Source organism: Tachysurus vachellii, chromosome 11 (assembly GCF_030014155.1).
Source record: "Tachysurus vachellii isolate PV-2020 chromosome 11, HZAU_Pvac_v1, whole genome shotgun sequence".
Taxonomy (NCBI): domain Eukaryota; kingdom Metazoa; phylum Chordata; class Actinopteri; order Siluriformes; family Bagridae; genus Tachysurus; species Tachysurus vachellii.
The window spans coordinates 25,047,045-25,072,621 of NC_083470.1; the positions used below are offsets into that span (position 1 = coordinate 25,047,045).

Sequence of the window (25,577 nt, forward strand, 5' to 3'; positions counted from 1 at the left end):
CTATATATATATATATATATATATATATATATATATGTATATATATATATATTATAAAACTGTATAATAAAAAAAGGTTGCATTAAAAAAACACAGTTATATATAGTGTTTTATATTATTATTATATATATATAATACTTTTTTTTATATAAATATATATTAAATACTTTTTGGTACACTTTTTTCACAACTCTTATCCATACTAAACATTTGTTTTATTTATTTATTTAAGACTCTTATCAGCTGTAACCAGAGCCCCTGCCAAACAACTCAGATAAATAAGATTCATCCCAAATGGCTACATAAGAACACAGAGTGCACTACATAGGGCGTCTGGTCTAGTGCTTTTCTGCCCTTCTGTAGTGCACAGCGCTAGTGAGGATGTCTACATTTGAGACACGGCGCTGTTAAGCTAACTGACGTGTTGAGGGAAATGTGCCCAAACAAACTGGCGAAGTTCAGCTTAGCTCCAAATAAAAGCTATAATGTCTGACTTCGTATATTCTTGTGATTAGACACATTGTTAAAAAAAAATAAATACTATGGATATGTTAAATAAATTGACGTCTCTTTTCCAGCAGGCCCTGGAGACAGTAAGTATTAAAAAATATAGCATGTTATTAGCATGTTAGCTGGTAGAACGTTAGCCGTGTTGCAGAGAACAAGCTTGACAAGTTTAACAAGCGTTATAAAAGATCGACTAGATAAAAAAAAGGAACAGGACCGTGTTGGTGTGTTGTATAAATATTTTAATAAGAGTTTAAATGTTGCGTATCCTGTTGCTAGCTTGTTTGCTAGGTAGCATTTTAGCTACACAAACATTAGCTACACGATTAGCTCACAATCGTGTCAGTGTCAACATCTAAGCTTCTATTATAACTTCTTGTAAATGTTTGTGTTCGTATATCCGTTCATTTATCCGAAAATAATCAGCAATGTGAAGCAGGAACCTTTTACAGGAACGACATGGCAGTAACTAGTACTTAGAGCATCAGTACTAGTAGCAATACTAGTACTAGCGGTAGGCATAGTAACAGAAGTAGTATTTGCAAAGTTCTACTAGTATTTATTAGTGATGGTGGTAGTAGTACTAGAAGTGGTAATAGTTGTAGTAGTGGTCATGGTAGAAGTAGTAGTTATGTTAGTAGTAGTAGTAGTAGTACTAGAAATAGTATTTAGTAGTAAAGGTAGTAATCATACTAGAATCAGTAGCTGTAGTAATTGTGTCATTAGTAGTAATAATGGTGTTAGTAATAATAGTAGTAACTTGTGCTGGTAGTTTTAGTGTAAGTAGAAATAGTAATACTAGTATTAATAATTTTGGTAGCAGTAGTATTTCAAATAACCAAGATAGCAAAACAAGTTGGTTATAAATTAAAACCTTAACTTGTCATGTTGGTTATATTATTATATATAATATATAATAATAGTAATGGAAATAATGGTGGTAGTAGTATTAGAATTTGGGATGTGGTAGACTTTAGTGGTTAAGGTGCTGGACTTCCAATCGGAAGGTTGTGAGTTTGAATCCCAGGTCCCCCAAGCTGTCACTTCTGGGCCCCTGAGCAAGGCCCTTAACCCTCGCTCTGGATAAGGGCGTCCGCTAAATGCTGGAAATGTAAATGGTAGTAGTAATAGAGTTATATATATATATATATATATATATAATAGTAGAGTTGCTACTACGGAAGCTGTAACTTAGAAGGAGCGCATCAATATAAACTATGGTCAGAGCTTCTGTTATAGAAAGCTAGTCAAGATTATCTATCTCGAATGATAGACATCTTCACACGTCTGATCTGTGTTCGGTTTTATGTGTCGTTTTCAGAGAGAGCCTTCGGTAAATCTGCTCGACTCCTTCGTCGATCATTGGAAAGGAATAACCAACTATTACATCGAAACTACAGGTGAGGCTCCGAGAACATAAACAAGTAATTACTCGCAGAAATCCGTACCCTATCACAGATTATAGGTGTTTTTGAAATTAGAACGAATGCGTTTATCTTTACATTGTCAGTTGCCAGAAGTTAAAGTCTATTGTGAATAATCATCTTAGAAACAGCAATTAGATCTGAGAATTCAACAGCATAGTTTATTTATTAAACGTTGTAAATAGATGAAGCACAGCCGGTGAAGCAGACGGACATCCCGTGGAGACTAAAGCAGATGCTGGACATTCTGGTGTATGAGGAGAGACAGCAGGAGGTGGAGGAGACAGGGCCCTGCATGGAGTACCTTCTCCAGCACAAACTACTAGAGACACTTTGCACGCTGGGAAAGGCTCAGGTACACACACACACACACACACACACACACACACACACACACATGTGCATGTATATGCTTGTCTTTGTCCTTCAGAGTGAACATTAGCTTTGTTTTTTTGCACAGTATCCTCCTGGAATGAGCCAGCAGGTCCTACTCTTTTTCTCCAAACTCCTGGCACAGATCCAGAAGCCTATGCTGCATGTGATTAATGTGTATCGACCTGTACAGGTGAGACATATCCATATGTCAGCACAATCAGGGTTAATATTCACTAACTGTGCTCTGTGAGAGTAAAGAGAATTTACAATGTGAATTTAACACTCCTTCACTGTCTCTGTCATACACAGAGGCCACGCCTCCTTCACTGGCTCTGTCACACACAGAGGCCACGCCTCCTTCACTGGCTCTGTCACACACAGAGGCCACGCCTCCTTCATTTGACACTGTTAGATACACAGAGGCCACGCCTCCTTCACTGACACTGTTAGATACACAGAGGCCACGCCTCCTTCACTGACACTGTTAGATACACAGAGGCCACGCCTCCTTCACTGACTGTTAGACACACAAAGGCCACTCCTCCTTCACTGACTGTTAGATACACAGAGGCTACGCCTCCTTCACTGACACTGTTAGACACAGAGGCCACACCTCCTTCACTGACACTGTTAGACACAGAGGCCACACCTCCTTCACTGACACTGTTAGACACAGAGGCCACACCTCCTTCACTGACACTGTTAGACACACAGAGGCCACACCTCCTTCACTGACACTGTTTGATACACAGAGGCCACGCCTCCTTCACTGACACTGTTAGATACATAGAGGCCACGCCTCCTTCACTGACACTGTTAGACACACAGAGGCCACGCCTCCTTCACTGACACTGTTAGATACACAGAGGCCACGCCTCCTTCACTGACACTGTTAGATACATAGAGGCCACGCCTCCTTCATTTGACACTGTTAGATACACAGAGGCCACGCCTCCTTCGCTGACACTGTAAGATACACAGAGGCCACGCCTCCTTCACTGACTGTTAGACACACAAAGGCCACGCCTCCTTCACTGACACTGTTAGATACACAGAGGCCACACCTCCTTCACTGACACTGTTAGATACACAGAGGCCACACCTCCTTCACTGACACTGTTAGATACACAGAGGCCACACCTCCTTCACTGACAGTTAGATACACAGAGGCCACACCTCCTTCACTGACACTGTTAGACACACAGAGGCCACACCTCCTTCACTGACACTGTTTGATACACAGAGGCCACACCTCCTTCACTGACACTGTTAGATACACAGAGGCCACGCCTCCTTCACTGACACTGTTTGATACACAGAGGCCACACCTCCTTCACTGACACTGTTAGACACACTCTTGTGAATTGTTTTAGTAATTATCTGTTAGGCAAACACAGGGTTTGCTAATAATTTGTTTGATTAGCAAAGACACTGTTTTTAAATACCCTCTAATATGCCGGATTTAACTCTGCAGCTTATCAGCAGCTCTGTGTTTATTATTATTGCAGCAGATTTTAGTAACAGCTATATCTGTTTTTTTCTATGTCTTGGTTTTGCACTACAGAAGCTGATTCGCCTGTGTGGGCTCCCTGACTCACAGACAGAGAAGGAGGAGTCGATGTTCCTCTTTTCTGTTTGTTCTCGTGTAAACAAAGACCCGTACGTCCTCAACTACATCCTAGGGGTGAGTCATTTTTTTTTTGCTGGTTATTTGCTCTCTTTAATTTGTAAAGAGAGACACCAATTGTATTAATGTAACAAAAACAGACTAATAAAGAAGCCCGGCCACAGAGATGTAGCTCTGCGTCAGAGGAAGGTGTAGAAGGAGCTTGTGGAGGATCCACGCCAGAGAACTCGGCTTCTCCGTCTACGCAGAGCCCGAGCCAACCAGACGTGTGTTTTTTCCAGATTCTTGTGCAGCTTGGGAGAAGCCAGGTGAGTCCCTAAGCGGTCTCAATTACCAGAAAAGATTTTGTGCTGCAAATAAAAATTTGAACAAAGTACACTGAGGTGTGTGTGTGTGTGTGTGTGTGTGTGTGTGTGTGTGTGGCAGAAAAGCCGTGTGGCCTTGCGGGCGAAGGAGAGTGTGCTGCTTCTCACCAGCATTCCTCAGGAGGACACGGCCAAGCTTCTGGCAGAGCAAACTCCACTGTGTGACCTTCTGGCTCAGAGAGCGTGTGAACTCTACAGTAACATCCCCACCACACTCCATCCTGAGGATATACACATCTACACGTTAAAGCACTGGAGGTAAAGGTGGCTGTGGGTGTTGCCGTGGCTATAGGTGTTGCTGTGGGTGCGGCTGTAACGACACGTCTCGAAGTGTTTTATTTCCCACAACCGCAATGTTTTATCTGTCACAAGCCTGTCTATATTAATAAGGATTTGTTGATGTATTACAGTTTCCATGGTAACAGGGGGAAGTCGTGGCTTAATGGTAATGGTTAGAGAGTTTGACTCCTAACCCTAAGGTTGTGGGTTCGAGTCTCAGGCCGGCAATACCACGACTGAGGTGCCCTTGAGCAAGGCACCGAACCCCCCAACTGCTCCCCGGGTGCCGCAGCATAAATGGCTGCCCACTGCTCCGGGTGTGTGTTCACGGTGTGTGTGTGTGTGTTCACTGCTGTGTGTGTGCACTTTGGATGGGTTAAATGCAGAGAACGAATTCTGAGTATGGGTCACCGTACTTAGCCGTACGTCACGTCACGTCACTCGTCACATATACATTCCTTATAAAGGGACTTGCATTATGGACCCACTGTATAAAGAGATTTTAACAAATTGCGTGTTACGGTCGAAAAGAGTCTCGAGTGTCAACCCTTTGTAACAGTCAGAAGTCAACATCTTCGGGACAAGAGAGAGAATAAGGAGCGAGAAGAAAAGGATAAATAACAAAACGATAAAAGGCTAAACACGCGAGGCATTGTTCTTTTACAGATAAAACCTGTACCTGGGAAATTACTGGTTTGTAAAAGGAATAAAACACTACGGGACTAACTGCTATAGGGAATTAAAATGTTACAGCAGCAGCTCTGCTTCATCTCACAACCTCACCAATGAGGTAATTATTATTATTTTTTTTAACTCGCTTCATGTTCCAAATAAATATCTCCGCGTTTGTGCAGGACTCTGTTATCTCCAGTCAGCGTGGAGGAAAGCCAGTCGTTTGCAGCGCAGGAGCACATGGACAGGTTCTTCTGCTGGCTCGACTACTGCGATCAGCTCATTAAAGATGCACCAGAGGTAATACATCAAATTTGATTATTTGGTCATTTTACACTACAACTATTACAAATTCATCATCTCTCCATTAAATAACTCTTCTCTTCTCTTCTCTTCTCTTCTCTTCTCTTCTCTTCTCTTCTCTTCTCTTCTCTTCTCTTCTCTTCTTCTGGCTCTTTTTGTGTTCAGGTGCTTGCTGTTAAACTTGCCAGAGCTCTTCATCAGCAGTGGCTCGCCGGAATCATTCAGCCTCAGCTGCTCCAGATGTGAGTCAAATAATCATGTGTTTGTGAAGGTTTAGTCACTAAGAAATAAACTCGCCTGTCGTTTATCTCGCCCGGTAAAATCGCCGTCTGTTCCGTCCAGCTCCTATTTTGTATTTTCTGCAATTTCTAGTAAGACAATTCGCTTGAAAGTTGCTACCACTTTGTACAGCTAAGACCTGAAGTTTGTACTGATCTATCAGAAGGTCCTGCTCCATAAACCAGGAGAATATAAGGTCAATATTTTGTGGTGTGTATTTCTAGTGTCTGTCCATTTTCACTCGATGAGCTGATATGTTTCTTGGTGTTTGCGTGTTCACAGGTCGGAGGTCGGCGTTCTGGTCCACACGGCTCTCCTGTCACGATGCGTCCATTACGCGCAGTCCGCCGTCCTGCTGCACGAGCTGACGCACTTCCTGCTGGGTGATGACACGCCCCGGGAGCATCCAACCGACACGCCCCCGCGCACACACCCGCTACGCTACCAGCTCATCAAACACTGCGACCACATCTCAGACGAGGTTGTCTCATAAGGATTCCGCTCATCGTCGACTCCTTATTTTTCTCCGTTAAATCCTAACACCCCTTTTAATCTGACACTCCAGATTAGCATCACTACCTTACGGCTGTTCCTGGAGCTCCTGAAGAAGCCCGACAAACACATCTTGGCCAACCTGGTACTGCAGAACCTCGAGAGTCGCTCCTACAGGGTGCCGGGTTCAGCGGGTACCGAGGAGAGATCGGGAAATGATACCGATTTCCTGGAAGAGTCAGAGTGAGTGAGAACAAACCGAGCGGTCACGTCATTTTAAAAAAACGAACGCACCGTTTATCGTCTCGTAATCTGTTCGTTCTTTTTCGTTTTCTTCTAGAGAAATGGAGGAGGATCCTTTCTTCACAGACAGCGAGTTCAGCGGCTCGGAGCGTTTGCTGACCTTGTCCAGGGAAGACAGGAAGTCCGGCGCGCACACACAGATAGCTGAAACCGTTAACAGGTAACAAGCTTGTGTTTGTCTTTCTCTCCTCGCTGACGCACACAGCACATCATCTCTCCCTGTTATTCCCCCCCATCCAGTTTCCTGTGCTTAGTTCCTCAAGAGGCAAAAACTTCCCAGCACGTACAGGGAGCAGGACACGACACGTACGTCCACGATGCTCTGATATCGGTAAGACTTACAGAAACCCGTCATGTAAGCTTGTACGTTACTGTGGTGCAGTGTTACTCATTGCGCGGCTCGCGAGCCTCCTGCGGCTCGCCAAGCTTTAATATGCGGCTCGCGTGGCAGTAAATAATACGATGATATGATCATGTGGTTAAAATTTATTTTTCATTTAAATAACATTAAAAACAATCAGGGAAGCATAGAAAAACGAATGTGCTCTATTACAAATAATAATATATATTTATTTATATATATTATTTGACTCGTCACTGACTCACTGCGTTCTGCACAGTAGCCAGTTTTTGGCGGCCTGACAGAAGCTAGTTTGTGTTTCATGTTAGTTAACAACTTGCGTTTACTGAACACACACGGACTAAAAAATGGATCGATTTCTTATCAAACAATCCCGCGCACAAAATGAACAGCGACAAAGCAACGTGACGGTGACAAGAGAGGTAACTGATGGGGAGCATGCATCATCCGCAACTCGAGAGGAAGACGGAGACGGAGGGTGTGGAGAGTCCGCGCCTGCTAAAAAAAAAGAAAGGTGCGAGTCTTACAAGACGAGCATAGAAAATTCCAAGAAAAGTGGACAGATGAATTTTTATTTGTCCTTCACGGATCGAACCCTTGACAGGTGCATAATAAAGAATGATTTTTAAGGAATTATTGCATTGCAATATTGTACATTGTATTTAAGCAGATAAGCTATTTAAGACTGAATAACTTGGCATACTTTGCGGTGAAAGTTCTATTGGCTCTCCTATTGACTTTGTCCTATCAGTGTGGCTCGCATGAAAAAAATAGTGAAGACCGCTGCCGTGGTGTTTTATCACCGCTCTCTTTAGAACACCCCAAAAATGCCGTTCAGTCTAATAGGCTATACGTCCATAAAAAGATTTATATAGGTTTATATTAAGACGCCGGCTCTGATAGACCCACAGTGTCGTTTCTGTAGCCACGACGTACGAACGAACTTGTATGGCTGAGTAATAATATGATCGTTTTTATGCATTAGTATTAAGTGACAACGGAAGGATTCTGTAGTATCAATGTTTTGTACCGAAGGAAAAGCTGCAGTTTTAGGTCTTCTTGGCTCCGGAGTTCACACTTCAGATGTCTGATTGTTGAAGAGAGAGGAAAGAGAGGTCACGGAAGGAACGACTGTTTATAACCGCCGTGACATAAGGAACGCATTTGTTCACACACACAACACCTAACTAGAAATAGATTAAAAAAAAAAAAAGGAAAACATCTGACAGTCATCAGGTTGCGTGCGGTCTTATTTGTTTTCTTTCTGTGGTGTTATTTATTTATTTATTTTGGTTATCCATCAGGTACTTATTCAAATTACTACTGTAAATTACTGTAAATGTGTATCAGTGTGATGCTGGGTTAAAATTTGAAGCAGAGAGCACTAGAGAGTGTGTGCTGTTATATTAAATCTCTCTCTCTCTCTGTTCTCTCTCTCTCTCTCTCTCTCTGTTCACTCTCTCTCTGTTCACTCTCTCTGTTCTCTCTCTCTCTCTCTCTCTCTCTCTGTTCACTCTCTCTCTGTTCACTCTCTCTGTTCTCTCTCTCTCTCTCTCTCTCTCTCTCTCTGTTCACTCTCTCTCTCTCTCTCTCTCTCTCTCTCTCTCTCTCTGTCTCTGTTCACTCTCTCTCTCTCTCTCTCTCTGTTCACTCTCTCTCTCTCTCTCTCTCTCTCTCTCTCTCTCTCTCTCTGTGTTCACTCTCTCTCTCTCTCTCTCTCTCTATATCTCTCTCTGTTCTCTCTCTCTCTCTCTCTCTCTCTCTCTCTCTCTCTGTTCACTCTCTCTCTCTCTCTCTCTGTTCACTCTCTCTCTCTGTTCTCTCTCTCTGTTCTCTCTCTCTGTTCTCTCTCTCTCTCTCTGTTCTCTCTCTCTGTTCTCTCTGTTCTCTCTCTCTGTTCTCTCTCTCTCTCTCTCTGTTCTCTGTTCACTCTCTCTCTGTTCTCTCGCTCTGTTCTCTCGCTCTGTTCTCTCTCTCTCCTCTCACTGTTCTCTCTCTCTCTCTCTCTCTCCTCTCACTGTTCTCTCTCTCTCTCTCTCTCCTCTCTCTGTTCTCTCTCTCTCTCTCTCTCTGTTCTCTCTCTCTCTGTTCTCTCTCTCTCTCCTATCTCTGTTCTCTCTCTCTCTGTTCTCTCTCTCTCTCCTATCTCTGTTCTCTTTCTCTCTCTCTCTCTCTCTCTCATTTTTCAGCTGAAAGAGTGTACGATAGTTTCTGCCGACTGGGGTTGGCCCAACACTCCGAAACCCCCCGAAGTCCATTCCGGTAGCACCGACTTTTACGAAGGCCACTTCCTCAAAGTGCTTTTAGACAGAATCGCACGCATCCTAGAGCAGGTAGCCATTTTGTTGTTGTTTTGCATCATATTCATCCATCGGAAACGATCTCCATCACCATCATCATCATTTCTTCCTCTGTGCTCGCGTCAGCCATACGAGCTGAACCTGCAGGTGACTTCGGTTCTGTCTCAGCTGGCCGTGTTTCCTCATCCACATCTACACGAGTACCTGCTGGACCCCTACATAAGCCTGAGCTCTGGCACTCGCTCCCTCTTCTCTACACTCGTCCGTGTGAGCATTTTCCTGTTCTTCTCTGTCTGTTACATCGCCCTTGTCTGGTCTCTGTTCTATAAATCTTGAAGATCTAATCTGTAGGAACGTAGGTTTAAATGATTACTCGTTTCTCAACGAAGGTGATCGGCCAGCTGATGCAGAGGATCCAGCACATCCCAAACTTCACCCAGAGACTCATCTCCGTCAGGAAACAGCTCATGGGCCTTGAGGAGGAGACTGTGTAAGTGTTCTTGTGATAAAGTACAGGGTTTAACCATGTAGAACTTGTCCTGGAGACCGATATAAAGTAAGGCAAGTTAGTGTGATGCGGAACAGACATGATTCTTTTTTATCCGTAGTACATTCCAGCATTTTATTTTCTTTATTGATGTTAATACACGGGGGCACGGTGGCTTAGTGGTTAGCACGTTCGCCTCACACCTCCAGGGTTGGGGGTTCGATTCCCGCCTCCGCCTTGTGTGTGTGGAGTTTGCATGTTCTCCCCGTGCCTCGGGGGTTTCCTCCGGGTACTCCGGTTTCCTCCCCCGGTCCAAAGACATGCATGGTAGGTTGATTGGCATCTCTGGAAAATTGTCCGTAGTGTGTGATTGCGTGAGTGAATGAGAGTGTGTGTGTGTGTGTGCCCTGCGATGGGTTGGCACTCCGTCCAGGGTGTATCCTGCCTTGATGCCCGATGACGCCTGAGATAGGCACAGGCTCCCCGTGACCCGAGGTAGTTCGGTTCATTTAATTCGATTAATTGCTCACCACTGGGTGAAAGCGCACTCTTAACTGCGTCATTTCTGATTTCTGGTTCATTTCCTTCCGTCACGTTCAGAGCGGAACACGGTACGCTGTTGAAGGGTGTGATCGTACTGGAGGAGTTCTGTAAGGAGCTGGCGGCCATCGCCTTCGTCAAACTCCCTGCGGTCGATCAGGAGCATCTCTAAGCACCGTAAATAAACAGAGGGACGGAACTTCAGGCGCTTCAGAGTTTACACGTGTTTGCACAGATGAAGGCGAGACTGTCGCCGCAGGGTACAGGATGCACCGGCACGGGTCACTTTCCGCTCGCGCGGGTACCGTACGGCTCGGTACCGCCGTCTCGTTGCTGCACGCGGTTGGAGCCTTTTACCTTTTGAAGATGTTTGTTGACTTTATTAAAACAGTTGAGAATCAACTGGATAAACGACGACGATTTATCAAAACAAATATCTAAAGTGATGAAGGTGAGTTCTTTCTCACTCACTGCAATAACACTAAAACTGGAAAAAAAAAAAAAAAACAAGATCTCAAGATATTTTCATATCCATCCGAACGTGATGAAGATGCAGTGGCCTTATTTAGTATTTATATTGTGTATTTTTATACACAGACGTCACGACAAAACTATTATTTTTAAGTCGGATAACTTAAAACAATTTACAATCAAAATTGTAATGATTTGGATTTGCTAAAATATTCTAATGCAAATTATTTTTTTAGAAACTCAAGTGGCGTGGTCTTAATTGTTGCTGCTGGATAAGGTCTGACCCCACCCCCTGAACCATTAATTAGAATATGTGCAGGTGGGAGGGGCTGGATCAGGTCTGACCCCACCCCCTGGACCATTAATTAGAATATGCGCAGGTGGGAGGGGCTGGATCAGGTCTGACCCCACCCCCTGGACCATTAATTAGAATATGCGCAGGTGGGAGGGGCTGGATCAGGTCTGACCCCACCCCCTGGACCATTACTTAGAATGTGCACAGGTGGGAGGGGCTGGATCAGGTCTGACCCCACCCCCTGGACCATTAATTAGAATATGCACAGGTGGGAGGGGCTGGATCAGGTCTGACCCCACCCCCTGAACCATTAATTAGAATATGCACAGGTGGGAGGGGCTGGATCAGGTCTGACCCCACCCCCTGGATTAGAGCAATAATATAGTGTGTTCAAGAAGATCCCCTTTATCTACATGTCATGAAACATTAAAAAAACATATTAAAAAAAACATATTTATATTAATTATAAAACATATGCACATGCTGTGTTACATAAAATACATAATCCCAAAGAGTACCAAATGGCCACAGGTAGCGACAATATCAAATTGTTGTGTTCATGCTCAAATTTTTGCACATTGAATATTAAGATAGATCGATTATATACTGATTATTGTCCAACAGCACAGTTTAATTAACCTGAGTTTGGAGCCATCAAACATCTCTCATTTCATCTTTACTACTCATCGTGTTTCCCGTAGTGATCTCCTTTAATTATCATTTATTTAATGTGTATTTAATGATTAAAATGATCATATCTCAGTGATGCGTTTAGAATACTCGAGCCTTAGTCTTTATATTATTATTTATACTATAATATTATCATTATAGGATTTTAAATCCGTATGGAAAAAGGCTCAAGTCAACTTTATTAAGTGTGATTCTGTGCATGTGGACATTTATTATTATTGTTGTTTGAATTGCTGAACCAGACAGTAAAAAACAGTATATATTTCTGGTCATGTTTCGTTATCTTATCTTTTCAAACTTGTGTATTTTTTTTTTCCTTTTTTTGTTTCTTTGACGAATTCAGTCTTTGTTGTTGAAATGGCGCGACTTGTAAACATGAAACAATCCGATCTGTGTGCACACACGGATAATATAAAGATGACAATCATGATACACTTGGCACATTTTTTTCCAGTGTTTTTAATCCGGATTTCTATCCATAGCCGTCTCTCCCTCCCTCCGTCTCTCTCCCTGTCTTTGTGTTTCTCTCTCTCCCCCTTTCTGTCGTCAAACAGCAACAAAAAATGCCTGTAGTTTAACAGCTCCAGTTTTTTTTCAGACTAAATTGTCGTGCCTTCTGTATGCCATAAAAATGTGTGTTTATTCTTTGCTTCATGTACAAAAAAAGATATGTTCACTATTCACCAATGTTTAATAAGCATTAAACGAAAACTTCCAATTTTGGTTAATCTACAGAATGCTAAAGGTCGATCTTGAATGATTAGGATTCGTCACTGCAGGAAACTGTCTCGTTTATTATTCCCACTTTCACTAACATGTTTTCAAACGATTCTACTATTAATTTCATAACTTTTTTTTCTTCTCTCTCATGGAGTAAACACTACAAACAGCATCGCTCGGTGTGTCGCACACTGTTGCATTGCGACAGCAGAAGTCGGATCGCCGTAAAGGGACGGCATAACCCGCTCGGTAGCTTAAATTTGTTGTGGTTAATTAGTCAAAACAAATAATTAGACTTTGTTCATGGGAAGGAAAGATCTGTCCTTTATCCTCTGTAGTATCTTGCATTTTAAGCTTTGATTGGTCACTTTGCACCAAGTGTACCTTTCGTTGTCCAATAACGGCAGGCTGCTAAGCTCCGCCCCTTCTTCAGTAGGCTCCATAGCCACAAATGTATTGAAGCAGATCCCGTCAGATTGGCTCAGTACACTGCTGTCGTGTTGCACTCCCAGAAGTCCATGCATGTTAAACTGCAGCGCGGGATTCGTCCGCATGCAGCCCTGTAGGAATCTGTACCCCGCCCGTTCGATCGAATCCCCTTTTTCTGAGACGATCACAGGAAGACGAACGTCTGTATCAGAACCGTCTGTGTGTTTAGCGAAAAGCAGCCATATTTGCTCCTTGCAGCTGAAGACGAAGAGTAATCTCTGACACACCACAGAGCAAGGCATGTTCACGGGGAGAGAAACAGGGAACCAAGGCTTCTGGCGATATTTCACTCCAGCATCGATGAGACCCACAACATCCTGGCTACGCAGAGGAAGAGGAGCCTTGGGATCCCACCACTGGGCCTGCAGGGACTCCGAGTCTGCCTCGGACAGTGTCTTCAGGCAGCCCCCTAGTGAACGGAAAGAGGAAGCTTTACTATTACACCATCTTCAAGCACTGCCTTGTTGAATTCCCTCAATTATTTTATATTTCCCATCAAAGTTGTGATAAAAATAATGAAAACTATATGCTGCGATATGACTTTAATTCTTGTTCTTCATAGACCTTTTATTATAAAAGGTCTACACTCACCGGCCACTTTATTAGGTACACCTGTCCAACTGCTCGCTAACGCAAATTTCTAATCAGCCAATCACATGGCAGCAACTCAATGCATTTAGGCATGTAGACATGGTCAAGACGATCTGCTGCAGTTCAAACCGAGCGTCAGAATGGGGAAGAAAGGTGATTTAAGTGACTTTGAACGTGGCATGGTTGTTGGTGCCAGACGGGCTGGTCTGAGTATTTCAGAAACTGCTGATCTACTGGGATTTTCACGCACAACCATCTCTAGGGTTTACAGAGAATGGTCCGAAAAAGAGAAAATATCCAGTGAGCGGCAGTTCTGTGGGCGCAAATGCCTTGTTGATACCAGAGGTCAGAGGAGAATGGCCAGACTGGTTCGAGCTGATAGAAAGGCAACAGTAACTCAAATAACAACTCATTACAACCGAGGTATGCAGAAGAGCATCTCTGAACACACAACATGTCAAACCTTGAGGCGGATGGGCTACAGCAGCAGAAGACCACACCGGTACTAGTAAGGTGTACCTAACAAAGTGGCCGGTGAGTGTATGTTAAAGTAGTGAGCAGACAGGAAGAGTAAAAAAAATTGTTAATTATCTACTGTGTTGCTTGTCAGCAGTTAAAACCTGTTAAAATTAATTTTTTTATTAATCTTTTGGTGCATCATTTTTCTTATATGCTGCTTTTTGAGCACTGGCAGAATCCTCCTACATCTACCTCTGATTATCTTATATGCCTGACTGATGATCTAAAAGGCGCTGACCTGTGACCTCGGCGAGGAAGGTGAAGCGGAGCCACTGCCGCCGCTGTTCCTGCACCAGCAGCATGGTAATTGGCTCACACTCAAACCCAGCCTCTTCTTTTACCTCCCTGCGCAGAGCTTCGCGGATGCTCTCGCCCGCCTCCATGCGGCCTGCAGGGAGATACCATTGACCGTAACACTCCCTCTTTGCTTCCTGCACCATCAGCACATCACCCTACAGCCCACACACACACACACACACACACACACACACAGTTACTGCAGTGTGATGCATATTTATCTTCCAGTGTTAAGTGTTCCATATCAGAATCGGGTTTATTGGCCAAGTGTGTTGACACACACAAAGAATTTGGTTCCTGCTGTTTGTGACTCTAAAAAAAGTACAGACATAAATAACACTATACTATACAAGAAAATGCAGATGTGATACAATAGATATTATGAGTATTAAATATGAATACAGAATATATGACTGATGAGTTATGTACATAAAGTGTGGGAAGTGCAAATAACACCATTATGCATTTTGTACAATATACAGCAGCGGTAGTGTGTGTAACGTATACGGATGATGTGATGACTGACAGTTCTGATAATGCAGTACTTATTCTATGAAGAAGGGAATATGATTATGGTGAGTTGTTAATCAGGGTGATTGTCTGTGGAAAGAAACTGTTCCTGTGTCTGGCAGTTTTAGTAAACAAAGCTCTGTAGCACCTGCCACAAGGGAGGTGCTGAACGAGGTTGTGTCCAGGGTGTGAAGGGTCAGTAGTGATTGCTTTTCCTGCCCGGTTTCTGGTTCTTGTGTCGTACAAGTTCTGGTTAGTGGGCAGTGGAACACCAATTATTTTTTTCTGCTGTTTTAACCGTGCGTTGCAGTCTGTTCCTGTCCTGTTTAGTTGCTGCACCAAACCAGACGGCGATGGATGTGCATACGTATACGTTAATGATCCTCACCTCAGAGTTGAAGATGACCGCACTCACTATGTAGCACACATTTTTTTTCAGGGTTACAGCCTGCACATGATCAGAGTCAGAATCTGGAACCTCCAGCCCTTCTCCATTCAGCAGCATCTCCACCTTTTCCTCCACAGAGTCCATAATGCTTACTGTTGGTTCACATGAGGCTAAAACAAAGTCGGTCAAATGTCATTTTTATAAATAATTTGAAATGTAAATAAATAACAAACACCGGTACATCTGATTGGTTGGTCGTCAGTGATGCACGATGGGATATGTAGTTCGTGTAAAAGGACTACATCAGGAAAAGGCTAATTAGCTAACTAGCATAACATTAGCGTTAGCATCGAGTAACGTCTAAACAGCTGTGGATTCATTGGGAAAAGTGGAAACTTTCTAGTCAGGTTTCAGGAGTTTATATAAATATATACATTTCTGGATGTTAAAATATATAAATACGTATTTAATATTATACTGTACTTGCATTATGAGCCTCGTATTGAGTGGCGTCGCTTGACAGGAGCGAAGATTTGCTGCACTGTGATTGGCTGAGACGTAAGGGATCGGGAAATTTTATTTGTTTTTGTTTTTTTTTTTAACGAAAATCTTAATATAGAAAAAAATAGATGACAGTAAAGTAAGAACAAATAAAAGCGTATTTATTATATTGTGGGCGTGATGATATTAAATAGAACAAAACAAACGAATTATTTTGATGAATATAGAAGAGTTGGATATCATAATTTTTTTGACTGTCTCTAACATTTCCAACGTAAAATACTCTAGTACGAGATCTATACAGTATACACGGATATATCGACGTGTATAATTGCAGTGTTTTCCTTTTGCTATTGAATGGTGTTGTGATAGAAATGAGAAGTTAGACGATTATTTAATACAACTTTATTAACAGCGTGAAAAGCACGTGTTTCATTAAGTTTGGTTTCTCCACAAATAAGTTGGCTTTATTTCACCTATTACTTTAGACCTAAAGTCAAGGATTACGACATTTATTTCTAACGATATCCTTCCTATTTTGCAGGTTATGTGTAAATCAACGAAAGCCGTACTACAGTATGTGTGGTTTCTACAGTGACGTGAGCCGTCCAATAAGAATACGACCTCGCAAATCCATCAGCCAATCGTAGCCACACAGGAGGCGGGGATTAACCCGAAGGGGGAGAAGGGAAGTGAAAGAGGATTTCTTGCGCATGCGCACTTCGGGTCTGTGTAATAGTTTACCTCAGAAATTCGTTCGAAATCTGTGACTCAAAGGCGTTATTTCAGTCGGATTTAACAGCAACAGCCGCCTTATTGATGAGCGGATTACTCTGAAAAACAGTCTTTTATCGAGAGGAGTGTGTGTGTGTTTGAGAAGTAACAACACGAAGGCAAACTGAGGGGAAATGAGCAGGTAGTTTAGAGTTTTGTTCCCCTTCACAGGAGCGTTCGCTGTGTGGAGTCACTGAGCACTGCAGACTGAACCGACACCAAAGACATGGCTGGTGTTTTATCTCCTCCTCACTTACAGTTACTGTGTGTACTGTTTGTTTGTGTCCTCGACACCACTGGAGGTAAGGAGACTGATACGGAAAGCTTTAAGGCAAAAGTTAGGATCGTTTTATTACCTCACAGTAGTTCAGGTACAGACCTCAACCTCTGTGTGGACCTCAGGGGACAAATCACACCTTTTTATTATTTATTACTGTTTCACCTTTTTTCTTCTTCTTCTTGAAAAGTTGCTTGCTTTTAAAAAGTCTCTCTCTCTGTCTGTCTCTTTCTCTCTCTCTGTCTCTTTCTCTCTCTCTCTGTCTCTTTCTCTCTCTCTGTCTCTTTCTCTCTCTCTCTCTCTCTCTCTCTCTCTCTCTCTCTCTCTCTCTCTCTCTCTCCGTCTCTCTCTGTCTTTGTGTCTCTGTCTCTCTCGGTCTCTTTCTGTCTCTCTCTCTCTCTCTCTCTCTCTCTCTCTCTCTCTCTCTCTCTCTCTCTCTCTCTCTCTCTCTCTCTCTCTGTCTCTCTCTCTCTTTGTCTCTCTCTGTCTCTTTCTGTCTCTCTCTCTCTCTCTCTCTCTCTCTCTCTCTCTCTCCGTCTCTCTGTCTTTGTCTCTCTTTCTCTCTGTCTCTCTCTTTCTCTCTGTCTCTCTCTGTCTCTCTCTCTCTTGCTCTCTCTCTGTCTTGCTCTCTCTCTCTGTCTCTGCCTCTCTCTCTTTCTGCCTTTCTCTCTCTCTCTCTCTCTCTCTCTCTGTCTCTCTGTCTCTCTCTCTTTCTGTCTTTCTCTTTTTCTCTTTCTCTCTCTCTCTCTCTTTGTCTCTCTCTCTCTTGCACACTCTATCTCTCTCTCTCTGAAAGTTATCCGCATTTGTGCCTCGGATCGTTTTTCCTCCTGTGTTTTAACGTTGAGACAACAATATTATGGTCTTTTTTTTTTTTTTGGAGATATTTTTATTTTTAACGACAGTTTACAGGCAAAGAAATAAACAAAAATGTTTCCATGACTCATCCTGTACTAGTCTTGTATTCAACCAATTTAATGTTCTCTAGGGCGTAAGGGGGCGTGTCTTGCTCTAGAGAGTCAGTTCGTGTACAGGTTCAGAGAAAAAGACGAGCCCTTGTTTTGTTTTCATCAAAACAGGTTCGATTTGTTCGACCGATAAACGACGACTTTAAGCTACAGTCGGGTTTGTTTAGACTCGGATGAGGCTTAACTCGAGAGCGGGAATTTCTGTTCATTAAAGTACGACAAGTATTTCTTGTGTCATAACAGCTAGGCTTATAAACCCTTAAACTTTAATGTTAACGAAACAAAAAAAGTTTTGTTTAGAAGCGCATGTCTTTCCCTATAATGAATAAATAGTTTATCCTGTAATCTGAGAGAGAGAGAGAGAGAGAGAGCGAGAGAATTATCTTTAGCTGAATGAACAATGTGGTCTTCAGAAATCTCAGTCTGATCCGTCACAGACTTTTTTCCCCTCCCAGTTATTTATTTATTTATTTATTTATGTTTGCGATGGTCAGAATGTCGGATATCGTTTCGTTTTGGGAGCGAGGGAAAGCATTAAAGCTTCCCACCCCAGTCTGGGGCAGATAAAGGGTCGTCGTTTTCCCACAGCAATGCACAGTGAAGCCGCACATAAAGTTTAAGCCCTATTGCAACACACAGAAACACACACACGCTTACAAAGAAAAATGCTTTCGGTCCATTTGAATAAACCTGTAAGAGTTTCTACATAATTAGGAAAGAGCTGGAAAACGTAGGTCAGTTTCCTGAAGGCTGCCAAGACAAACAGTTTGTAATAAGCACAAAACATCTCGACTCTCATTGCCATTAGGACTTTTCTTAATACTAATAGTAGTTCTAACTACTACTTCTACTAATACTAACTAGTAGTTCTCATCACTCTTGACCCTGCTGTTACCCCGGGGTAGAGGGGTAAAACAGGAGGCTTAAAACAGCCACGAAGAAAACGTTTCCTCGCAGATACGAAAACGCAGAGACGGGCCGTTATTTAAAGTGGCCATACGCTGTATTTATACAGTCACGGTTATTGGTATGCAAATAAGAAAAAGAACGCCAGATTATGAAGAGCCGGGATTCCTTTAGATCGTGTTCGGTCTTTCACAGCGTCATGATCACGAGATGTTTGTTTAGTATGAGATTTTCTTGCTTCCCGCGTCATCATCCGCTCGACGGCCGGATGGAAATCTGGATGGAAACGGCTGGGATGTGAAACAGCTGGGTAATGAACGGGAGGCGAACCTACGGTGCAGGGTTCAGTGATTCGGTTATGGAAGGAGTCTCCAGTGTCACTGCTTTGTTTCAGCTGTAATGTTTCCCTGATAACCAAAGGACAAAGGAGTTTATGCTTTGTGGTTTCGTGGCAACATTGTGTGTGTGTGTGTGTAAGAGAGAGAGAACAGAGAGAGAGAACAGAGAGAGAGAGAGAGAACAGAGAGAGAGAGAGAGAGAGAGAACAGAGAGAGAGAGAGAGAGAGAGAGAACAGAGAGAGAGAGAGAGAACAGAGAGAGAGAGAGAGAACAGAGAGAGAGAGAGAGAGAGAACAGAGAGAGAGAGAGAGAGAGAACAGAGAGAGAGAGAGAGAGAAAACAGAGAGAGAGAGAGAGAGAACAGAGAGAGAGAGAGAGAGAACAGAGAGAGAGAGAGAGAACAGAGAGAGAGAGAGAGAGAGAACAGAGAGAGAGAGAGAGAGAACAGAGAGAGAGAGAGAGAGAACAGAGAGAGAGAGAGAGAGAACAGAGAGAGAGAGAGAGAGAGAACAGAGAGAGAGAGAACAGAGAGAGAGAGAGAGAGAGAGAACAGAGAGAGAGAGAGCGAACAAAGAACAGAGATAGAGAGAGAGAACAGAGAGAGAGAACAGAGAGAGGAGAGAGAGAGAGAACAGAGAGAGAGAAATGCCATCATTGCTGAGGCATAAGAGGAATAAAACATGTTATGCCTGATGAAGTGTTGTATTCCTTCCATAATGTGTGTGTGTTTTGTGTATTTGTAGGTTTGGCTTCTCAAACGGCTCAGTTCTCGTCGTATGAAGTGAGCGTACCGAAACGCATCGGCAGACACAGGAGAGAGCAGGACGGCTCAGTTTCCAATAAGGTGACACCCCCCCCCCCCCCCCCCCAACACCCCTTACCCACACACACATCCTCCCTACACACAGATGAACTGCTTTCTGATTGGCTGTTCTCTTTAACCAGAAAAAGCCTGATTAAGCTTCATTTTGAATCCCGTTATAAGAAAAAGTTTTTTTGAAAGTCTACAATTACGATCGACTGCGAGGTCACGATCCGCCCACACACACACACTCATCACTCACTCTTCCTCTTTCAGCTTAATTTTACACATATCATTCTCTCTCATATCCGTTCATGCCCTCTCTCCCTTTATCTCTCTCTTTCTCTCTCTTTCTTTCTTTCACTCTTTCTCTCTCTTTCTTCCTCTCTTTCTCTCTCTTTCTTTCTTTTTCTCCCCCTCACTCTGTGTGTGTGTGTGTGTGTGTGTGTGTGTGTGAGAGAGATAATTCTACAGGAACCATCTGCTTTATCCAGATGCCCAGTCAGCAGGGGCCTGGTTAATAAAAGACTTCCTATGCCAGGGTCATGTGGGGCATCAAAAAAACACCCCACACACACACGCACTCACCTTTGTGTCATTGAGAAGCAGGAAAAACACTCACTGATAAATCACAAAGAGGGAGGAGGGAAGATGGAGGATGAGTCATGACTTATAGGTTGCTTGAAGGTCTTCATCAACTTCTGTTCATGGAGAAGTGATCACATGATCCCATGATCTGCATCGCTGAGGTTTAGTTATTCTCCTGGACGTGAACGCTGCTGTCTCTGCGCAGGAGTCCAGACTGTTAACCTAGGCTCGGAGGCCGCGGTGTAATCGAGTAAAACTCGAAAAGATGCCGATGTTCTTCACCCGTTTCATCAGGAACGTCCTAAACGTCCAGCACTGAAGAACGAGCTCGAATCCGCACCGTAACGGTGAAGCGTGCGTTAACCAGACGTTTAATCGCCCTCTTTAAAAGGAGTCTCGGGTCTCAGCGTATAACGAGTAATAACAGGAAGTTCACTTTCTTCACAGATGTTCCTCAGAATTAAACACAACTATTAGCTGTTAAAAACTACAACATTCCTTTCATTTAAACAGGGAGTTAAAATATTGTATTCGTTAGCAAATTGTTAAGGGGGAAAAAATTCTGGAGTGAAACATTTTTAGAAGAGAAGAATCAATGGAGGATCTTTAAGTGCAGCACCGTGGAGCTGTTTTTAATTTTCATGCTCAGGCTATGTTTAAGTGCACAGAGTAAAGTGAAGTAACTGTGTGTGTGTTTGTGTTTTAAAGGTGTCCTACGTTATCCCAGCTCAGGGGAAAGAACATGTCGTCATCCTGGAAAGGAATGAGTGAGTATCTCTCTCTCTCTCTCTCTCTCTCTCTCACTCACTCACTCACTCACTCTCTGCCTCTCTCTCTTTCTGCCTCTCTCTCTCTCGCTCTCTCTCGCTCTCTCTCGCTCTCTTTCTGCCTCTCTTTCTGCCTCTCTCTCTCGCTCTCTTTCTGCCTCTCTCTCTCTCTCTCTGTCTCTCTCTCTTTCTGCCTCTCTCTCTCTCTGTCTCTCTCTCTTTCTGCCTCTCTCTCTCTGTCTCTCTCTCTTTCTGCCTCTCTCTCTCTCTCTCTCTCTCTTTCTGTCTCTCTCTATCTCTTGCTCTCTCTCACTCACTCTCTCTCTTTGGGTCACGGGGTTACGGCTCCACAATGACAATCTCTCTCTCTCTCTCTCTCTCTCTCTCTCTCTCTCTCTCTCTCTCTCTCTCTCTCTCTCTCTCTCTCTCTCTCTCTCTCTCTCTCTCTCTCTCTCTCTCTCTCTCTCTCTCTCTCTCTCTCTCTCTCTCTCTCTCTCTCTCTCTCTCTCTCTCTCTCTCTCTCTCTCTCTCTCTCTCTCTCTCTCTCTCTCTCGTCTTGTTCTGCTTTATTAAGTATTTATAACGGTTAATTAACCAATTTAAAAAAAAAAAAAAAAACAGGCAGAAAATGACATGAAGGCTGAGTAACATCTCAATAAATCAGTGGTGGAATCAGGATCCGCTGGATGGTTGACACACAGTCGCAGATGTCAAACATTCTTTGTTTGTTTGATTTGAAGGGGGCGGGGCTTCACAAAACCGTTGGTTTGTAGATTAGATTAGATTAGATTTGATGAACTGCTATTCCTTCTTGCCGAACTCTGTAGGTGATAAAGATGTGCTTTTTCAGATAAGATGGTTTCAGACAGGATGTTTAGTGAGGGCAGAGTGTCACACCTCAACCACACTTCCTGACCTTTTAACCTCAGTCAGCAGTGTAGGAGAAGATCCAGCTAACTGCTGCTAAATTCACAGGACCTTACACCCTGTTCCACGACCTCAGCATTATTCGGGGTCTGATATATTTGAGAGCTTGTAGTCAGCTGATGAGGAACGTGGATCAGCAGAATGTTCCTGATTTATTACAGTCGAAAGAAGAAAGGTTTCCTGCCAACGACCGCAGAACAAAGCCGTCTTACCTCCATCAGACATGTAATCACTGTTAAAGAGCTGCGGTCCTTCACAGAGGAACACAAAACTCCAGGACGTGCCGTTCTGGGAAAAACACCAACTTCTGTGTGTGCGCGTGTGTCTGAAGAAACACACACAGAGCGATATAAAGAAAGCTGTAGGAGATGGTTGGATCAGACAGACAGACAGACAGACAGACAGACACGGTAGAAAGATTGATGTATAGTATGAAGGTAATATTCAACACACACACAGTGTGAGAGACACTCCCTCCTTCCAGAGTGCTGCAGATCAGAAGGATTAGTGCTGCTGATGTGGAACACAGCGGATAAATTCCAGGACACACTCAGCCCTAACTCTGTCTACGTCTCTCGCAGTATACACTCCCTGTGTGTGGGAGTGAGTGAGTGTGTGTGTGTGTGTGTGTGTGTGGGAGTGAGTGTGTGTGTGTGTGTGGGAGTGAGTGTGTGTGTGTGTGTGGGAGTGAGTGTGTGTGTGTGTGTGGGAGTGAGTGTGTGTGTGTGGGAGTGAGTGTGTGTGTGTGGGAGTGAGTGTGTGTGTGTGGGAGTGAGTGTGTGTGTGTGGGAGTGAGTGTGTGTGTGTGGGAGTGAGTGTGTGTGTGTGGGAGTGAGTGTGTGTGTGTGGGAGTGAGTGTGTGTGTGTGGGAGTGAGTGTGTGTGTGTGGGAGTGAGTGTGTGTGTGTGGGAGTGAGTGTGTGTGTGTGGGAGTGAGTGTGTGTGTGTGGGAGTGAGTGTGTGTGTGTGGGAGTGAGTGTGTGTGTGTGGGAGTGTGTGTGTGTGTGTGGGAGTGAGTGTGTGTGTGTGGGAGTGAGTGTGTGTGTGTGGGAGTGAGTGTGTGTGTGTGTGGGAGTGTGTGTGTGTGTGTGTGTGTGTGGGAGTGTGTGTGTGTGTGTGTGTGTGGGAGAGTGAGTGTGTGTGTGTGTGTGTGGGAGAGTGAGTGTGTGTGTGTGTGTGTGGGAGAGTGAGTGTGTGTGCGTTGGAGGGAGTGTGTGTGCGTGTGGGAGGGAGTGTGTGTGCGTGTGGGAGGGAGTGTGTGTGCGTGTGGGAGGGAGTGTGTGTGCGTGTGGGAGGGAGTGTGTGTGCGTGTGTGGGAGGGAGTGTGTGTGCGTGTGTGGGAGGGAGTGTGTGTGCGTGCGTGGGAGGGAGTGTGTGTGCGTGCGTGGGAGGGAGTGTGTGTGTGTGCGTGCGTGGGAGGGAGTGTGTGTGTGCGTGCGTGGGAGGGAGTGTGTGTGTGCGTGCGTGGGAGGGAGTGTGTGTGTGCGTGCGTGGGAGGGAGTGTGTGTGCGTGCGTGCGTGGGAGGGAGTGTGTGTGCGTGCGTGGGAGGGAGTGTGTGTGCGTGCGTGGGAGGGAGTGTGTGTGCGTGCGTGGGAGGGAGTGTGTGTGCGTGCGTGGGAGGGAGTGTGTGTGCGTGCGTGGGAGGGAGTGTGTGTGTGTGCGTGCGTGGGAGGGAGTGTGTGTGCGTGCGTGAGTGAGTGTGTGTGCGTGCGGGAGTGAGTGTGTGTGTGTGGGTGTGGGAGTGTGTGTGGGAGTGTGTGTGGGAGTGTGTGTGGGAGTGTGTGTGGGAGTGTGTGTGGGAGTGTGTGTGGGTGTGTAGAGTCCTATTAAGTAACTAGTTGACACTACAGTTAATGCATCCTCCACATCACGTCCTGCTTTCTAGTGCAGTCTGAACTTTAGGAGGCGGGGCTGATCACAGGTGACACACACCTCCGTTACCCGTCGAACACATCACACTCCACACACTGCACTTTTTCACACACTCCTGATCCTGCTTGAGGTTTCTCTTTGTGTGTTTTGTCAGGTTTCTCCTGCCAGACGATTTCACTGTGTATTCCTACGCCAAGGACGGATCACTGATCACCGAAAGGCCCAACATGAAGGTACTGAACCCTCAGCTCTTAATACATAATGACCAGGCATCATGGTGTTCGGGTCTCATGTGCCCCCTTTTCCACCAGCTAGTGCTGGTGCTGGTTTGAAGAGCCGTCACAGAGCACAAAGTGTTACGTCACTGTATACAACGTTATACAGCAACGTTAGCGCAGCAGCCCCGCCCACAGCCCCTGATGCAAGCGGTTCTTAAGTCTAGACCAGCGACGTTTTGGTGCTACTTAAGAACCACTTTTCCTGGTTCAGAGCCGGTGCTTTGGGTGTCGAAAAAGAAAGAACTGATTTTAAACTAGGCTCCGAACCAGCACTCAAACTGCCTCGGTGGAAAAGGGGAATTAGTGAACGGTTGTCATGGTGAGCGGTTGTCATGGTGTGCTGTTCTTATCATGCGTCCGGTTTCCTGTGTTGGGTTCTCTGTGTGCGGATCTGAGCGTGTGCCTCTCGGTGTGTGTATATTAGTACATTATGTTTGTGTAGTAAACAGGACAGCGCTGTAGTCAGGTGTGTTTAGTGTCTGATTACAGGCTGACGATGGATCAGTTATTTTTATCAGACCAAAAAAACGTTAGCATGTTCGTGCGTGTGTGTGTGTGTGTGTGTGTGTGTGTGTGTTAGTTAGTTAGTTAAAAAAAAAATCTCTGTTTCAGTTGAAAAAATATTCCTGACCTCTAACAATTAAAGGAACGATTCCGTTCTGTTTGCAGCTCGTCTGCTGTCTTCATTATTTCCACCCGCTCGCGTCTGATTGGTCAGAAGGCGATGAGATTTCTGTAACAGCAGCTCTGACAGCGGGTTTATGGTTGGGGGGGGGGGGGATACGTGTCGTCGTTAATAAATAAAGGCCGTGGTATAAGAGGAATCGAACACTTCATTGTTTATTGGAAAATATGTTGTTGATTGTTGATTACTGTCCTACCTTATCGCTGGTCTTATTCCGGACCACGTTTGCGCTCGTGCCAGAGTGCAAAACTTTCGGCACCCTGATCTCTCTCTTCCCGGGTATTTTTCGCTCTAAGCCGAACTGATCTTCAGGGGAGATTACACAAGGCTGAAGGAATTTGTGTTCCATCTGCAGGAAGTAAAGGGGATGTAGCATGTAATCTGCAAGCGTGTGTGTGTGTGTGCGTGCATGTGTGTGTGTGAGGGTAGAAGTAAGGGCGAGTCTACTGTAAGCGTAAACCATACAAGCCGTGCAGTACGTGTCTCCTCTCCGGATTGTTTGTGCTGCAGCTGAACCACATCCAGATGTAAACACCACGGTCTCTTGTTCGAGTGTTGAGTTCGTGTTCGATGTTCGAAAGCTGGATAAATGATTCCCCCCACAGCTGG

At 44.3% G+C, this 25,577-nt stretch overlaps 3 protein-coding genes across 4 annotated transcripts in view; 2 read left to right on the forward strand and 1 right to left on the reverse strand.

Moving 5' to 3' along the window:
* Positions 1 to 405: 405 nt before the first annotated feature.
* Positions 406 to 12,488, forward strand: fhip2b (FHF complex subunit HOOK interacting protein 2B). Its single transcript, XM_060881991.1, has 17 exons — positions 406 to 593; positions 1,829 to 1,907; positions 2,117 to 2,286; positions 2,392 to 2,496; positions 3,871 to 3,990; positions 4,074 to 4,241; positions 4,360 to 4,556; positions 5,432 to 5,549; positions 5,718 to 5,794; positions 6,114 to 6,312; positions 6,397 to 6,566; positions 6,664 to 6,786; positions 6,867 to 6,957; positions 9,177 to 9,320; positions 9,414 to 9,554; positions 9,677 to 9,777; positions 10,375 to 12,488. Exons 1-17 carry the CDS (start codon positions 543 to 545, stop codon positions 10,484 to 10,486), a joined length of 2,166 nt encoding a protein of 721 aa, XP_060737974.1. The 5' UTR covers positions 406 to 542; the 3' UTR covers positions 10,487 to 12,488.
* Positions 12,069 to 15,428, reverse strand: nudt18 (nudix (nucleoside diphosphate linked moiety X)-type motif 18). Its single transcript, XM_060881994.1, has 3 exons — positions 15,285 to 15,428; positions 14,328 to 14,541; positions 12,069 to 13,388 (listed from the first exon to the last, which is right to left on the reverse strand). Exons 1-3 carry the CDS (start codon positions 15,426 to 15,428, stop codon positions 12,781 to 12,783), a joined length of 966 nt encoding a protein of 321 aa, XP_060737977.1. The 3' UTR covers positions 12,069 to 12,780.
* A 1,089-nt stretch (positions 15,429 to 16,517) lies between these two features.
* adam9 (ADAM metallopeptidase domain 9) overlaps positions 16,518 to 25,577 on the forward strand; it is a 27,071-nt gene continuing 18,011 nt past the window's right edge. The window contains exons 1-4 of one of the 2 annotated variants that reach the window (XM_060881990.1): positions 16,518 to 16,861; positions 19,793 to 19,893; positions 21,148 to 21,206; positions 24,160 to 24,238. In XM_060881990.1, coding sequence (XP_060737973.1) covers positions 16,786 to 16,861; positions 19,793 to 19,893; positions 21,148 to 21,206; positions 24,160 to 24,238 — 315 coding nt within the window. In that variant the 5' untranslated portion in view covers positions 16,518 to 16,785. The remainder of the gene's footprint in view (positions 16,862 to 19,792; positions 19,894 to 21,147; positions 21,207 to 24,159; positions 24,239 to 25,577) is intronic. The other variant, XM_060881989.1, reaches the window with a different exon arrangement.

What these genes read in the sequence shown, in the direction of transcription:
- fhip2b (XM_060881991.1), top strand. Translation starts at nt 543, where the DNA reads ATGGATATGTTAAATAAATTGACGTCTCTTTTCCAGCAGGCCCTGGAG. An exon ending in ATGTGTATCGACCTGTACAG is followed by an intron (nt 2,497 to 3,870) that starts GTGAGACATATC and finishes TTTGCACTACAG; the next exon opens with AAGCTGATTCGCCTGTGTGG. An exon ending in GCGACCACATCTCAGACGAG is followed by an intron (nt 6,313 to 6,396) that starts GTTGTCTCATAA and finishes CTGACACTCCAG; the next exon opens with ATTAGCATCACTACCTTACG.
- nudt18 (XM_060881994.1), bottom strand. Translation starts at nt 15,428, where the DNA reads ATGGACTCTGTGGAGGAAAAGGTGGAGATGCTGCTGAATGGAGAAGGG. An exon ending in CGGTCATCTTCAACTCTGAG is followed by an intron (nt 14,542 to 15,284) that starts GTGAGGATCATT and finishes TGTGGGCTGTAG; the next exon opens with GGTGATGTGCTGATGGTGCA. An exon ending in CTTCCTCGCCGAGGTCACAG is followed by an intron (nt 13,389 to 14,327) that starts GTCAGCGCCTTT and finishes TCCGTTCACTAG; the next exon opens with GGGGCTGCCTGAAGACACTG.